The sequence below is a fragment of the Dipodomys merriami genome, unplaced genomic scaffold (genome assembly GCF_024711535.1).
Source record: "Dipodomys merriami isolate MVZ:Mamm:240054 unplaced genomic scaffold, mDipMer1.0.p SCAF_1, whole genome shotgun sequence".
Lineage (NCBI taxonomy): Eukaryota > Metazoa > Chordata > Mammalia > Rodentia > Heteromyidae > Dipodomys > Dipodomys merriami.
In genome coordinates, this window is record NW_027202270.1 from 74,666,080 (window position 1) to 74,681,078 (window position 14,999).

A 14,999-nucleotide genomic window follows, 5' to 3' on the forward strand; every position below is an offset into this window, starting at 1 on the left:
AAGGCAAGCGCTCTACCACTGAGCCACTACCCAGCCCTTTTAGTTCACTTTTAAATCACTTTTAATTGAAATTGAATTAAAACTAAAATTTATCTAAAATTTTAGGAAAGTAAAATTTAATTAAATCTTTCCAGTTCAATTCTATTCTCTAAGTAACATTTAAGAAAACAATACTATCTTACTAAAAACAGCTATTTTTCTCCTTTTGACAATTTGAAAAACAGCTAGATGCTGGTGGCTCACGCCTGTAATTCTAGCTACTAAAGACGCTGAGATCTGAGGATCTCAGTTCAAAGCCAGCCCAGACAGGAAAGCCCATGAGACTCTTATCTCCAATAAACCACAAAACCCAGAAGTGGTGCTGTTGCTCAAGTAGTACAACTTTATCCTTAAACTGAAGAGCTCGCGTATAGCACCCAGTGCAGAGGTCAAGCCTCAAGATGGATTAAAAAAAAAAGAAGAAGAAGAAGAAGAAGGAAGAAAACACACAGAATGGGAAAAGATTTTTTTTACTAGTTATGAATCAGATAAGGGCATCGTATTTAACATAAATAGAACTCAAAAACTTACCTTTCTCATCCCAATCTTTCAAGTAACGACAACCCAATTAATAAATGGGCTAAGGACTAAAGAGACTTTTCAGAAGAAATAAGAATGAACACATGAAGAAATGTTCAAAATCTCTGGCCATTAAAAAATGAAAATCAAAACTACATTACTATATTGAAATTCTCACTCCAGTTCAAATGGCCATTACCAAGAAAACTAATAATTTTAGATACTGTTGGGTATGTGGCCAAAAGGGAATGCTACTACACTGTTGGTGTGAATGTAAAATTTTCAATCACTACAGAAAGTAGTATGGAGGTTCCTTGAAGGACTCAACATAGAACTTCTCTTATGACTGAGCAATTGAACTCCTGAGCATTTATCCAATAGAACACAAACAAGGCCACATTGAGCAATCAGCATAACTATGTTCATTGCAGCATTATTTACCATAGCCAAAATATGAAGTCTACTCAAATGCCCCTCAGTCGGCAAATGGATCAAGAAACAGAGTGTACAAACACAATGGATTTCTATGCTTCCATAAGGAAGAATGAAATTGTACCATTCATAAGCAAATAGAAAGATGTGGGGGAAAATTATATTAAGTAAAGTAAGCCAGACCCAAAGAAACATATCATCTCTGGTTTCCCTCATTTGAGGTAACTAGAATGTGCCTATAAATCTACACATAAACACACTTAATTGTAAAAGATTAAAAAAATGCATACCCTGGGACATGATAAATCACACAGGTTTCTAGACAATGAGACCAAAGGAAGATACTCTTAGAAGAAGATCACAAATGCTCAATAGCTATGTGCATATGATCATATAAAGTGATATTTATGAAAATCAACTCCAAGAAATGGAAACAGTAGTTAGTTTTAATTTGTTGCTGTTTTCGCTTTCTTTATCTTCTGTCTTGTTTGTCAGTTTATCTGTTTTGGGGAGCACAGAATGGGTAGGACAAAGGGTGAACAAATGCAGCAATGATACTCACGAAACACCATGTTGAAAATGAGCTATACAACTTGTGGCGTGGGGGGGGGGGAACTAAGAGGGATAAATTGGGAAGGAGTAACACTGAATAATGCATTCATTATCTGACTTACAGAACTGTAACCCCTCTGTGTATCACCTTTATAGTAAATATATTTACATATATATATATATATATATGACTAATGTTAGGGAAATATAACACAACTCTGTCATTAATTTAAGTGTATGTGCTTTGATGAATTTGGTTGAAATCCTTTTAACTAAATGTGAGATAAATCTGAAATGAGACAGAGCTTGCACTGTGATATTGATCTGTGTATGTTCAACCATGATTGCAACATTTTGGTTTTCAGGAGCAATCAGAAAATGATGTTTAAACACAGAACTAAATAAAGTATAATTTTAGAAATACTTTCTTTTTGGTTGATTGTGGGGCTTGAATTCTTGGCCTGGACATTATCCCTCAGCCTTCAGCTCAATGTTAGCTCAATGTTATTGACTTATAATAATTAAATTCTTTTTCTGATCCTATGAGTCATAAAGAAGAACTTTATTTTGTTTTATTTGTAAAACAAAGTATATTTGATATTTTATGTGATCTCTTGCTTTCTCTCTAGCTGTTTGGCTTTGTTTTGGTTTTGGTTGGTCGTGGGTGTTGAACTTTGGACCTGGGTTGCTGTCCCTCAGCTCTTCAATTCACGTCTAGTGCTCTACCAGTTGAACCACAGCACAACTTCTGGCTTTTTTTCTGTTTATGTAGTGCTGAGGAATTGAACCTAGGGCTTCATGCATGCAAAGCAAGCACTCTACCACTGAGCCAACTTCCCAGCCTGTGGTTTGGCTTTTTGAGTCAAGGTCTTCTGCTACACTTCAGACTGGCCTCAAACTCACTATGTAACCTAAGCTGGCTTTGAATTCAGAAACTTCTAGACTCAGCTTCCCAGTTGATGGGATTGCAGCCTGAATCATCATATTCTGCTGATACTGAGCTTTATAAGGATTATATAATTATATATATAATTTTTATATATAATTTATATACATATAATTTGTCTTTGAAAGTATCAAAACACAAAAGCTATAAATATACTTAGTATTTAGATTCAATATTAAATATTTTAGAACAACTTTTAAACTAGAATGATAACTTTTTTTTTTTGTCAGTCATGGTTCTTGAACTCTGAGCTCTTCAGTTCAAGGCTAGCATTCTACCACTTGAGCCAGAGTTCCACTTCCAGTTTTCTGGTGGATAACTGGAGGTAAGAGTCTCATGGAGTACCCTGCCCAGGCTGGCTTTGAACTGTGATCATCAGATCTCAGCCTCCTGAGTAGGTAGGATTAAAATAAGTTTTGAGTAGCGACTGGCTAGGTGGCTCAGTGGTAGAGTGCTTACCTTGTATGCATGAATCGCTCATGCACCACATAAACAGAAAAAGCCGGAAGTGGCACTGTGGCTTAAGTGGTAGAGTGCTAGCCTTGAGCTGAATAGCTAAGGGATGGCACCCAAGCTCATTCAGGCCCCACGACCAAAAACAAAAACAAAAACCCTCAAACTTAGCATAATGAATAACTGAAAATTGTAGCTTGTGTAAAGATGCTTCCAATAGTATGAAAGGGAGTAGAAATATAATCTCAAATACATGAATGCACTTGAACTTAAAATTTTATCACAATGAACAAACATTCAGGAAACCATTCCAACTCTTGGAGTGATTTTTCATAAGTAAAACATATCAATTAACGAGTACCTCAAGCTTGCAGCCTGTGGTTCATGCCTGTAATCCTAGCTACTAAGAAGGCTGAGATCTGAGGATAACAGTTCAAAGCTATTCCAGGCAGGAAAGTCCATAAGACTCTTATTTCCAATAAACCACCAGAAAACCAGAAGTGAGTGTGTGACTCACTAGCCTTGAGCTGAAGAGCCAAGGGACAGCACCCAGTCTGAGTTCAAGCCCCATCACACACACACACACACACACACACACACACACACACACACACACACACACACACACACACACACAGTACCTCATTCTTAGAAGCAATAATCTAATAAAAAGGTAAAATGAATAATATTTCTTCTATAAATATATGATTCTGAACTTTTATAAATATATTTGATTGTGTAAGACAGAGGGTAACAAAAAGTCATCTACATCTCTAATTGCCATCTGTGTGACAATCTACCACCTTAAAAGGTAATAGTAAATATAATTTAATATATAATTCAGATGGTCTTGTTCTTAATTCTGTTTTGATCTTATCTTTTTGTTCCATTATACCAAAAAATATTACAAATAATCTCAGTAAAAGATTCACAATGTTTATGAGTCACTTAGTATCATGGTGAACCTCAGGAATATAAGAGAAGTCGGTAACTAGTTAACTATAATTTTCATTTTGTTCTGTATCAATTAATAAAGTCTGTGAGGCCATGAATTTAAAACAGCCCCAAATAATAATAATAATAATAATAATAATAATAATAATAATAATAATAATAATAATAATAAAATAATAGTAATAGTAATAAAAGGAAAACTTAATATACAAAAAATTTTTAATGGAGACTCTTATGAACACATTAAAAATTGTTTCCACTTTTTAGTATTTGGTTTTCTTCTTGGTCATGGATTATAGTCAGCTGCTTCTTTACATATATTGCCATTGGGAATCAGAAACAGAAAGGATAAAGCTCCATTAATTTTACAGTGTGAAAATATCTATATAACCAGATTAAAGACCAAGATAGAAATTATTAATCTTCAAAAAGGAAACAAAATATAATTTGAATGAACCAAGACCCTATCATTCTTCCTTCTAGTTGCTCACCATTCCTTGAAATTGTGAATGTTTCACTGTTTAAAGTTTGAGGTTTGGACTCCAATTTTAATGTCTTGGTATTTGTTTTGGAAGGATATGAATTGACTTGTGGATAATCTAGATTCCTCTAAAGTTTGTATATAAATTTTATTAGGGAAGTTCTAGAGTGAACTTCAGTGATAATTCCAGCTTCTTTCTGAGCTCTGTCCTTTGTAAGGTTATTATCAGATGGTCTGAGGACTTTAAATGGTATCTCTGTATAAGCCTGTGGAATTCAACTGTGTCCTAGGTCTGTATGTGTTAGAATGGTTATAGCATTAAGCACTCCAAAAGAAATAGTTTGCCTATACTAAGGAAGTTTTCACTCTATGTATATACAAATTAATATTTACTCCAAAAGTCAAGCTTATGAAGATATCTAGACTTTTTTGCCTACTCCCTTACTCTTCCACCTTTTGACATCCAAGTTCCAGCTTCTCATTTTTCTCAGGCTCTGATATCTGGAAATAGCATGGTCTTGTCTGATCCCATTCTTTGTACCACTGCTTGAAATGTATCTCTAGCTATCAGAAAGTGCTTCTGTGATCTGAGTCCTGCGGTTCATCTCATTTTGGTTTCTTCTGTCATTGAAGATAGTTCAACATTGCTTATCATCCAATATCTCACAACTGTGGTTTGATATGTTTGGACTGTGTAAAGTTGTTTGTGATGGAAAGATAAATACAGTGCAATTAGAAGGTATCTAGTGACATTCCAACGTGGCTAGAAGTGAAACTTCTATTTCTTTGACAGTTCTTTGTAAACTGGCCTTAAAATCAAGTGGAACCACTAATAAGGTAATGAACTGAGGTATTGTGTGGGAGAACCGTGATGATAATTTTCTGAAAAACACATACCTACAAATTATCAGAAATACTGTGGGTAGGTTGAGTTGTGATTCCTCATTACCTTTTAGAATGAAAGATACAAATATTTGTGAATAAATGATATGAAATGTGGGGTGTATAGTCACCTGTGATCTGTGACAGAGCCATCCCATAATCCTCCATAGCAAGGATACCAGTAACTGTGGATTCTCAAGTACTTTCTATAAAATAGAAGAGTACTTGCATATAACTGTGCCCACATCTTGTATAAAGTAAGTATTGCTAAATTATTTATATACCTAACAGTGCAAATGCTAGGTAAATAGTTGTTATAGTTTGTTGATCAGGGAATAATGGAAAGAAAGCATGACTGTACATTTTCAGAGAATGAAATATTTTCTTCAAATATATTTGATCTTTCCAAAACAGATTTTTTGTTGGATATGCAGCTATGGAATCACAAAAGAGAAAAAATGTGAAATGTATTTCATCCTTTTTTATTTTTTATTTTTTGTGCCAGCCCTAGGGTTTGAACTCAGGGCCTGGGTTCTCTCCCTGAGCCTTTGTGCTATAGGCTAGGACTCTACCACTTGAGTCACAGCTCTACTTCTTGCATTTTTTCCAAGTTAATTGTAGGTAATTATCTCATGGAGTTTCCTGCCCAGGCTGGCTTGGAACCATGATCCTCAAATCTCAGCCTCCTGAGTAGCTAGAGCCATCAGTGCCTGATGTTATACAACTTTACTTTTTCTTTTAATTTTTGCTGGACTTGGGGCTTGAACTCAAGGGGTGGATGATGTCTCTGAGCTTTTTTGGTGAAAATCTAGCACTCTACCACTTGGGCTAGAGCTTCACTTTCAGACTTTTTGGTGGTAAATTGGAGATAAGCACATTGCATACTTTCTTGCCCAATCTGGCTTCAAACCACTATCCTCAGGTCTCAGCTTCCTGAATTGCTAGGATTGCAGATGTGAGCCACTTACGCCCAAGTAATTTTTTCTACTTTAAGTGGAGAACTTTTATTATAAAATAGAGGCAGAGGTAGAAGAGTTAGGGGGAAGGAAAGAGAAGTTTGAGAGCAATAGAACCCTTATTCTGTACTCTAAATGCATGGTATTGAAAAATCAAAGAAATCAAGCTGTATAAAAGAGAATGATAACAAGCATATTAAATTTCAGAAAACGAAGCAGCCCAGAGACTGCTTTTTATCAGATTCTAATTTTCTGAGCATGAAATGAGGTGCCCTCTTTTCGGTGCCTTGTTATTCTGGAAATAACACTGGCTTTAAGTGATATTACAGCTCATTGCACATGGGGTAAGACTCTTCTGATGAACTTGGAGTAATGAACTATTGTCTTCGAAAAGACAATAATATCAGCTTGGCAGGGGAAAAAACAGAATTTACTTTTCAGATTATAAAAAATTACCATCATTGTCTTCTGCCTTTCAGCTATGAGTTTTAAAAAAAAGAAAGCCCTAGGCAGCCTAAGGGTCCTGATCCTTAGATGTGTCCTCCCGACAAACACAGGCTGCCATCTACTTATGAGAATGTTAGTAGAGAAGAAGGAGTGCTTGGAGCTGAACACTAGCAGTAAACCTTGGGGCAAATTGCTTCACTGTAACAGGACTTATGAAAGTATAGCAAAGCGCTTGAGCACATTGAGTCATCGGTAATAAAATGTCACTAACTCAGAGACTTTGCCCCAAATAATACTGGCGGACAATGTAAGAGAAAAAAAGGGAGGATTTTGCTTAACTTCAATGCTTAATTATGGATCACATCACAGAATTAGCCAGCATTTCCTTTTTTCTTTTAGAGTTTTCTTTGCTTGAAGGAATAAGGGCAGTGTTCTGCACTGGCTTTCACTAGCAGATCATGCACATAAAGAATTAGATAAAAGAGTAAATCTAGAAATAAAGTATATTCTCCAAGCACAATAGTAAGGCTTTGATCAAATACAGAGTTTATTACACTTAAACCCTGTATAGTTTCTTTGCAGTCTTCTGTTGTGATCCTTCTCCAGAGGTTGGTGACAGTACAAAGATTGGAGTCTGTGTTTGATCATGAGGTTTTGTTTGGACAAATCTTCAATGAGTCTCCAGTTCCCACTATAGAGGGGAGAGAACGCCTGGCTTGATGTTGTGAATCAATTAAAGTTCATACAGGTTTTTTTTTAAACCCAAGGCACCTTTCTGGTAGATGAGTTTCAAAGTCTTGCTTCTGCAAAACATACATGAGTTTGAAAATTTATCCCAAGACCTTTGCTTTCTCCTATCAATAGCATTGTTTGAGAAATTAATTCCTTTGCCAAAAATCCAAGGAGAGCCACCAATAGAAAATATGTATTATTCTATGGAAACTGGGATAGCATAAATAAAGGCAACTATAAGCCCTTTTAAACACATTCATAAAAATAGACTCTTTAAATCAAACTGAGCAATTTCAAATGCTCCAGAAATTCATAGCACTTCTTTTGAATTTTATGTATTATCTTTAAGGAGTTGTACAAAGGGGGTTCAACAGGTCATTTTATGAATGCATCTTAATCAATGTCTTGGTTCTCCCTCATCTCTCCCTATAAACATCTCTTGAAGAGTATGTGATTCTGTAAATACTCAGTTCAATTTTGAAAGATATAAGATCAGGATCAAAATGAACAAAAGTAGGTAAAGGAGAAAATCATATAATAAATATTGAACTATTACATGTATGTGTACACATTAAATTATGCATATATATGCATACATATGTTCATATATATGAATTTATATACACACCTGATCTTACCTCTAAGAATAAAGTTGTTTGGAAGAAATGTGTATAGACAATTCCATAAGGTTCTTTTAAATTAAAGCAGTGCACAAAACTGAGTAAGTTGGAGACCAATATGTACATAGATTATGAGAGCATGAAAAAGACAAAAACATAAAATAAAACATTTTCCCCATTTTCCTCAAATTCCTCCTTGAATTGTGGCTGGTTGTATTTGATCTAGTTACTCTGGTTCTGACTTATACAAATTTTAATAAGTTCACTATGTTGTTAATGTCTTATTTACCCTTTTGAATTGGCAGAGACTTTCAGGTCAGTAACAGTTATTTAAAGGTACTATTTGATGCCTTCTTTTGGTGTATTGATATTAACTTAAACAAAAATCATTTTTCAGTAAAGAACATGACATTCCATTCCTATGAGATCAAGTAATAACTTATTTTATGGAAGGTGGGGAAAAATTTTTTCATGTAGCTTATACAATATACTGTTAAACTTTCTCTTGTTTCTCAGTTGGATTATAAAAAATGTAAGGATTTTTCTGGCTGTCTTTGATTCCTTGTCTACTTGATCCTTTACTCCTTTTCTTTTTTCAATACTATATTAAGTAAGTAATTCTACATTACTCAGAATACATATTAACTCAAAAGTTTAAACATTATTAAGATTTGTTTTGGTGTTTGTCTCTCAAAAGTTCCTGGGGAGGGGAAAATATAACCAAATATAGTGAACTGGTTGCATTAACATAGGTCACAATGAAGAAGAAGTTGGTGAAATAGTAGTAAACACAGATTCCTTAAGTCAGCTCTTATAATACAGAAAGATTGTGAAGTAATTGTTTCCTTTGCTCAGGAAATGTGCATTAAATTGCTAATTATACTTCAAGAACAATGATTTTGTTTCCTGCTTTGCAAAGAACATCATCAACATTATCATCACTGTTAAGTTCTAATTAAGTTCTTAATATATTGGGGCATTATGTCATGCCATGACTTTCAAACTAATAAAATTATGCAACATATTTAGATATAGGGGAATAATCAGATACAAAATCTGATTCCCATTCCTGTTTCCATTTTGAGGTCACCATTTATATTGGAGCCCACCGGAGCATATGAGAGAAAACATTACTTCTCTGATAGACAGACTTGAGGACCACAGAAGAGTGTTCTAACATCTTAGCATGCTGTTGTAATGGTGCTTAGCCTGTCATGGTTTCAACATTTTGTTAGATGCCTAAAGATTCTCAATGAAAGTTATTGTCGTCGTCATCGTTGTCTTCTTCTCCTTCTTCTTCTTCTTCTTCATTTTTCTTCTTCCGCTTCTTCTTCTTACATGTAACCCAGAAATACATAAATATTCTTGTCATGATGACAAGAAGTTGTTTATATCCTCCTCCAGAAATATAAAAGGAGGGTAAAATATATTGTCTATCTCCAATTTCCAAGCATTCCAAAAATAGAAAAATTTATTACACTTCCAAAATCAAAGATCAAAGAAAATAATCATCCCAAAGTATCAAATGCAGATTGGCAGGCAATCATAATCTTCTACAAATGTTCATAAAAATTTCATCCCAGTGGCCAGACATCTGGGCTTAAGGGAGCAACATTTTCATTGCAAAGTAATTAGAGCTTAATAGAGTCTTCTGTGAGTAAATTAGAACAGGAAAGGAGAAAAGATCATGGCCTCTACGTTTAATTAAACTTCAGGTTACTAATTCTTCCATAGGCTGATTAACAAACACTATGCAAGCATACTCTCTAAAGTGTGCGTTTATGTACTCAGTCATAAAAACACTTTTCAGACACTTAAGACATATAGTTTTGCCCTTAAAATAAACAATCCACTTTAAACAAAGAGAACTATTCATACTAAACCTATCTTCTTTTTCCACAATAAGTGAGCAATTGCTATAAGATCAAAGGCTCTGACTTCTTCAGACCAAGTAAGATCCATTTTAGTTCCTCACTTACCACATCTAAAACTTTTTGCAAACGTCTTAAGCTTTTTAAAGCCCAATGTCTTCAGTTGAATAATATACTAATAGTAGTATTTAAATTGGAGTTTTAGTGCACGAATTAAAAATTATTTCTTACAACTACTTTGCTCAAAATATAAATGGTAAATAACTATTAACTTCTATATTCAAATTATGCACAAAGTAAGTGACTTAGTAGTAAAACCATTCTGCGCGTTTTATTTTTATTAGCTTTTTTTTGCCCCCAGAACAATTCAACAGATTAAAAATAAATTGACAGGGAAATCTCTTAGAATTGTAATACCATTTAATAAGCAATTAATAGTTACAAGCTACAAAAGCAAATTGTTATTTCAAATATAGTCTCCATTTTCTTAGAAAGATTTCTATAATCTTCCTACAACTGTTACTACATCAGTTTAATTTAATGTATTTATTTTAACATCTTATTACTTGAATCTATATAATATGTTCCTAGCCTCCATTCTTCTTCTGTCAATCTTTAAACACAAACAGGAGTTTTACATAATATAATTTACCTTCTGGAAAAATTAAGTTGAAGTTTGCTACTAGAAGAATATTTATTTCACCATACTCCTGTTATATTTCCATTTTACAAAAATAAAAGAAGAGGAGAAAAAATGGTAAAGAATTGTAGTTATTTTCTTTTCTTCTGTCAACTTTAAAAGTAGAAATGTTGTAAAAGAACATATAATCTTTGAAAAACCAGCAAAAGGCAAAAACATATCCTAAAAAGCAAAAATGCAGAGAGATTTGGGCTCTTAAGGTGTAATTGATTCCACCAGGATAAAAATCTAAGAAATTATAAGGAGGGTCATTTTTGTGCTAAGGAAGATCCCTTTAACAATGGATGTGCTCGCAAATACTTATATGATCATTACAGGCTCATTTTCCTTTTTTAACTTCCCATGATACAAAAGGATTTGGAAGAAACAATGGTACTTTAAATTGCTCAGTCTCAAATGCAAAATGTTTTCTTGCTTATTTATTTATGTGTGTATTTATTTATTGCTGGCCTCAGGAAAAAAATATTATATTCCCATGTTACTAGGTAAAGGCTCAGGGAGAGCAGCACTGTGAATGTATAGAGAACAATAATGAAGGCGGCACTGGAAAAGTAGGGGAATAAGGAAAATAATTACCTGAGGGCATGTGGTCCATGTTCCCCAATCAGACATGACACAGTCATTGGAACACAGGAGAGAACAGGACTGGGTTTCTGGGGGTGCTTCATTCTGGTTGCACAGACTAGTATTCATTGGTTCTCCTTCAACATTCGCAGTACTCACACATCTGTTAGGCAAAACCAGAAGACAGACAGATTGCTTAAAACAGTGGAGAGTATACTTAAAGCTACTGTACTATTCTGTAGTTACTGACTATGAAAGGTATAGATAAATTTAAAACATGACCTACAAAAAATATACAAGATATAAAAATAGAAAACACTATTCTTCATCTAGTGGGCTCTTATTGAGTGACAGCTCAATATGGAACCCTTTATTCAAAAAGGAAAAACAAACAATGGAAAAAATATCAGGAATTTGGTCTTCCTAACCTTTTGCGAGAATGCTGTCAAACAGTGATCCTCTTATCTACACTCCCAAGTGGCTGAGATTACAGATGTGAAGCAATTCCCTTGTCTGCAGAGACCTGGAAATATAACTATTCCTTTTATTTTAACAAATCTGGAAGCCTTTCCTTCTCTAAATAGAATCACTATTTTATAATGCATGTAGTTAGAGCCTTCATAGATCTTATGACTCTTTTAAACCTTTTCTTCACAACTTTTCCAAACCTTCCTAAACTTTGCCCATAGTAAAGAATACTGGCCTTTCATCCTCTTGTAAATCCATCAGCATGCTATCTCTCTGTACTTCTCTTTTGTAGTTATAATTTGCTCTTTGTCATATTTCCATGTATTCTTAAGGGTCCTGTGAACAAGTTGTGTCTACCAGGCAACTCAGGAAACTATCTTAAGGCAACAGGCAGATATTAGGATATAGACATCTGGGTCCACATTCTGTCTAGCACACTGGATTTCCTTCACTGAATTTCCAGAATACTAGCCATTGAACTCTCTGTTTCACTTGTGATTTAAGAAGGAACTTTTCTTGAGATTCTGACTAGTGTAAGAATAGAGACTTAAAAAGACCAAATTGACAATCTCCCAAAATGAAAATGTAGTTATTCACTACATTTTGTGTATCATTGATTTCCTTGCCCCTTTTCTATCAGTAATCATTTTTACTCAAACTATAAAACTACTCTAAGACTTTTTGTATTTGTTATTAGCACTGTCTTCCATTACTTCCCTTCCATTGTGACTTCCTGAACTCAATTTAACATGTTGTTATTGCCATTGCAAGAAAATCTCTTATCAAAATCATCAAGAAACTCCAAGTTGCCAAACTCAATGGTGGATTCTTATCTGGGTAAAGGCAGGAACATTTGAAACAATTGAATACTATATCTTCCTTGAAAAACTTTCTTATTTGTTTTCTCATTTTCTTTGTTTTCCCCTTACCCCTTTGGCTCTTTCTCAGATTCATTTGTAGAATCTTTGTTTGACTCTTCTTAACCTATGAAAGTTGGAGTTTACCAGGGCTCAAAATTGTATCAATACAAACTTTCAAGCTAATAATACACAAATTTCTATTTTCAATTGTTTCCCTGAACCCCAGCCTATAAATGGCTCAGTTGAAGCGCTAATGGGATATTTCAAATTTAAAATGCTCAAATGGCAACTTTAGCTTTCCTGTCAACCCTTTTTCTTGTATTTCCCAATTCAACTAATGACAGTCCTCCCATTGCTTAGGCCATACAATCTGACAATAATAATTGATGTATGTTTATCTCCCACAATTATTGAATCCAAAAACCTTCTGTTCTCTACCTTTAAAATATATTCCAAGTTTGACCTCATCACTTTCACTTTTACTGAATGTAATATAACTAACAACTGTTCTTGTCTTGAATTATTCAATGGCCTCAAGTCTAGAACATTGTTTCTAAAGCATTATGGACTATGGCATGAACTATGGTATAGCAATAAGGTTCTTTTCCAATGTAAATGGAAGTATGCCATCCTCTTCTACCCTAAACATTTTATAGTCTCATGGATTCATTTTGGAATTAGAATTATAGCATACATTTTTAACCTAATATGTAAAATATGAATAATTATATTTTACTTACTTTTTTTCTTTACATGTTTTTCTTTACATGTTTTCTTTACACATTTTCTTTCTTCTTATTGCTAGTGTGTGTGTGTGCTCACATGTGCATGAACCATTACTGGGCTTGAATTTGGGGTCTGGGGGTTATTTCCAAGCTTTTAGAATCAAGGCTACTGCTCTACCATTTGAGCCATAGATCTACTTCTGGCTTTCTTTGTGGTTAACTAAATATGAGTCTCATGAACTTTTCCTACTCAGTTGGCTTCATACTGTGATCCTTAGATCTCAGTCTCCTGAGTTGATAGGGTTACAGGGATGAGACACCAGTGGCCAGCTTCTTTCTTATTTTTGTGTTAATTGTCATTAACTAGTTGTACAAAGGGTTTTAAGTTCTATATTTCAATTTTCTTTCTACAGATCTATACACTCATTCAGGTTTCTTACTTTAGTAAAGCTTCTGCCCAAATTTCATTTTTTTTACCACTTCCTTCAAAACAGTACCCCCAACACTCCAGCCCAATTTTACATTCTTCTTTACATTTCACAGCAAAGGTATTTCATTATATAAATTTATATGTTCATTTTTCTCTCCTTACACATTGTAAGTTCTGTGAGAATCAAAAAACTGTGATTCTAAGGATTGAACCCAGGACCTGTGTGTACTAGGAAAAAAATTCTTAACATTGAATTACAAACCCAGCTTCAGAAACTTTTTACATTCAGACATTTATCTCTAGAACCCAGAATGAACTCTGTAACATAAAAAGCAAATAATCACAAATTATATGGGATTTGAAATATGACTACACTCATAGATAAACCATGAAGGTATCCTCTAGTATGCAGGTTTTATATGAGAGAACAAGTTAACTGTTTTGTTCATCATAACAGAATCATATTTAGGTGAATTATAATTTAGAATGCAAGATTTATGGTAGATTAACTTCACATTTTTAAATGTGATCATCCACGTAAAGCAATAATGCTTGTTACATGGCATGTACATTTTAGTTTGTAAGAGCTGCCATAAGAAATATATAGTGTGATGCTTTTAATTCTGATTTTCAACTTGCTTAAGATAGAAATGCCTAGAGATTAGTAAAGTCTACCTTTACATATATCTGTGAAGATGCTTCCAGAAACAATGGATCATGAGGATTCTGAGCAAATGGATTATTTAATCCACTGATGAGTGCAAAATTTGAACTGCTGCATACAGTTGGCTCATGGCTATAATCCTAGGTACTCAGGAGGTAGACATTACAAGACTTATGGTTCAAGGGGGCGGGGATGGAGGGGTGGAAAATGGGAAGGGATGGGAAGGGAAAACAAAGGAGGAGGCAACAATGCTTGATAAGAAATGTACTCATCTTGCCCATGTAATTGTAACCCCTCTTCATGGTATTTTCACCATAAAAAGACTGAGAAAAATGTTATTGAGACCTCCATCTCACTTAATGTCAGTGATGATCACCCATCATCTCAGGTACAGCAGAAAGCATAAATATAAGGATCATTGAAGAGGCCAGCCTGGTCAAAACACAGACCTATCTTAAATAATAATCAGAGAAAAATCAACTGGAGGAATGGCTCAAGTGACTGTTTCTGCCTTGCAAGGTGAAAACTTCAGTTCAACCCAGTACAACAACAACAAATGAGAATGGATTGTTGAGACGGGAAAAACTTCCTTAGGGCCTATATCTTGTTCTGACCCTTTCTTATTCCTCTCATTTTCTTATCTTTCATAATGTGAGTTGTTTTGCCATTCTATCTCTGCCTTGGTAGGCTGACACCTCTAAGCC

At 34.4% G+C, this 14,999-nt stretch overlaps 1 protein-coding gene across 1 annotated transcript in view; it reads right to left on the reverse strand.

Moving 5' to 3' along the window:
* Thsd7b (thrombospondin type 1 domain containing 7B) overlaps window positions 1-14,999 on the reverse strand; it is a 798,478-nt gene that overhangs the window by 73,021 nt on the left and 710,458 nt on the right. Inside the window, exon 16 of the mRNA XM_070038225.1 lies at window positions 11,161-11,311. Coding sequence (XP_069894326.1) covers window positions 11,161-11,311 — 151 coding nt within the window. The remainder of the gene's footprint in view (window positions 1-11,160; window positions 11,312-14,999) is intronic.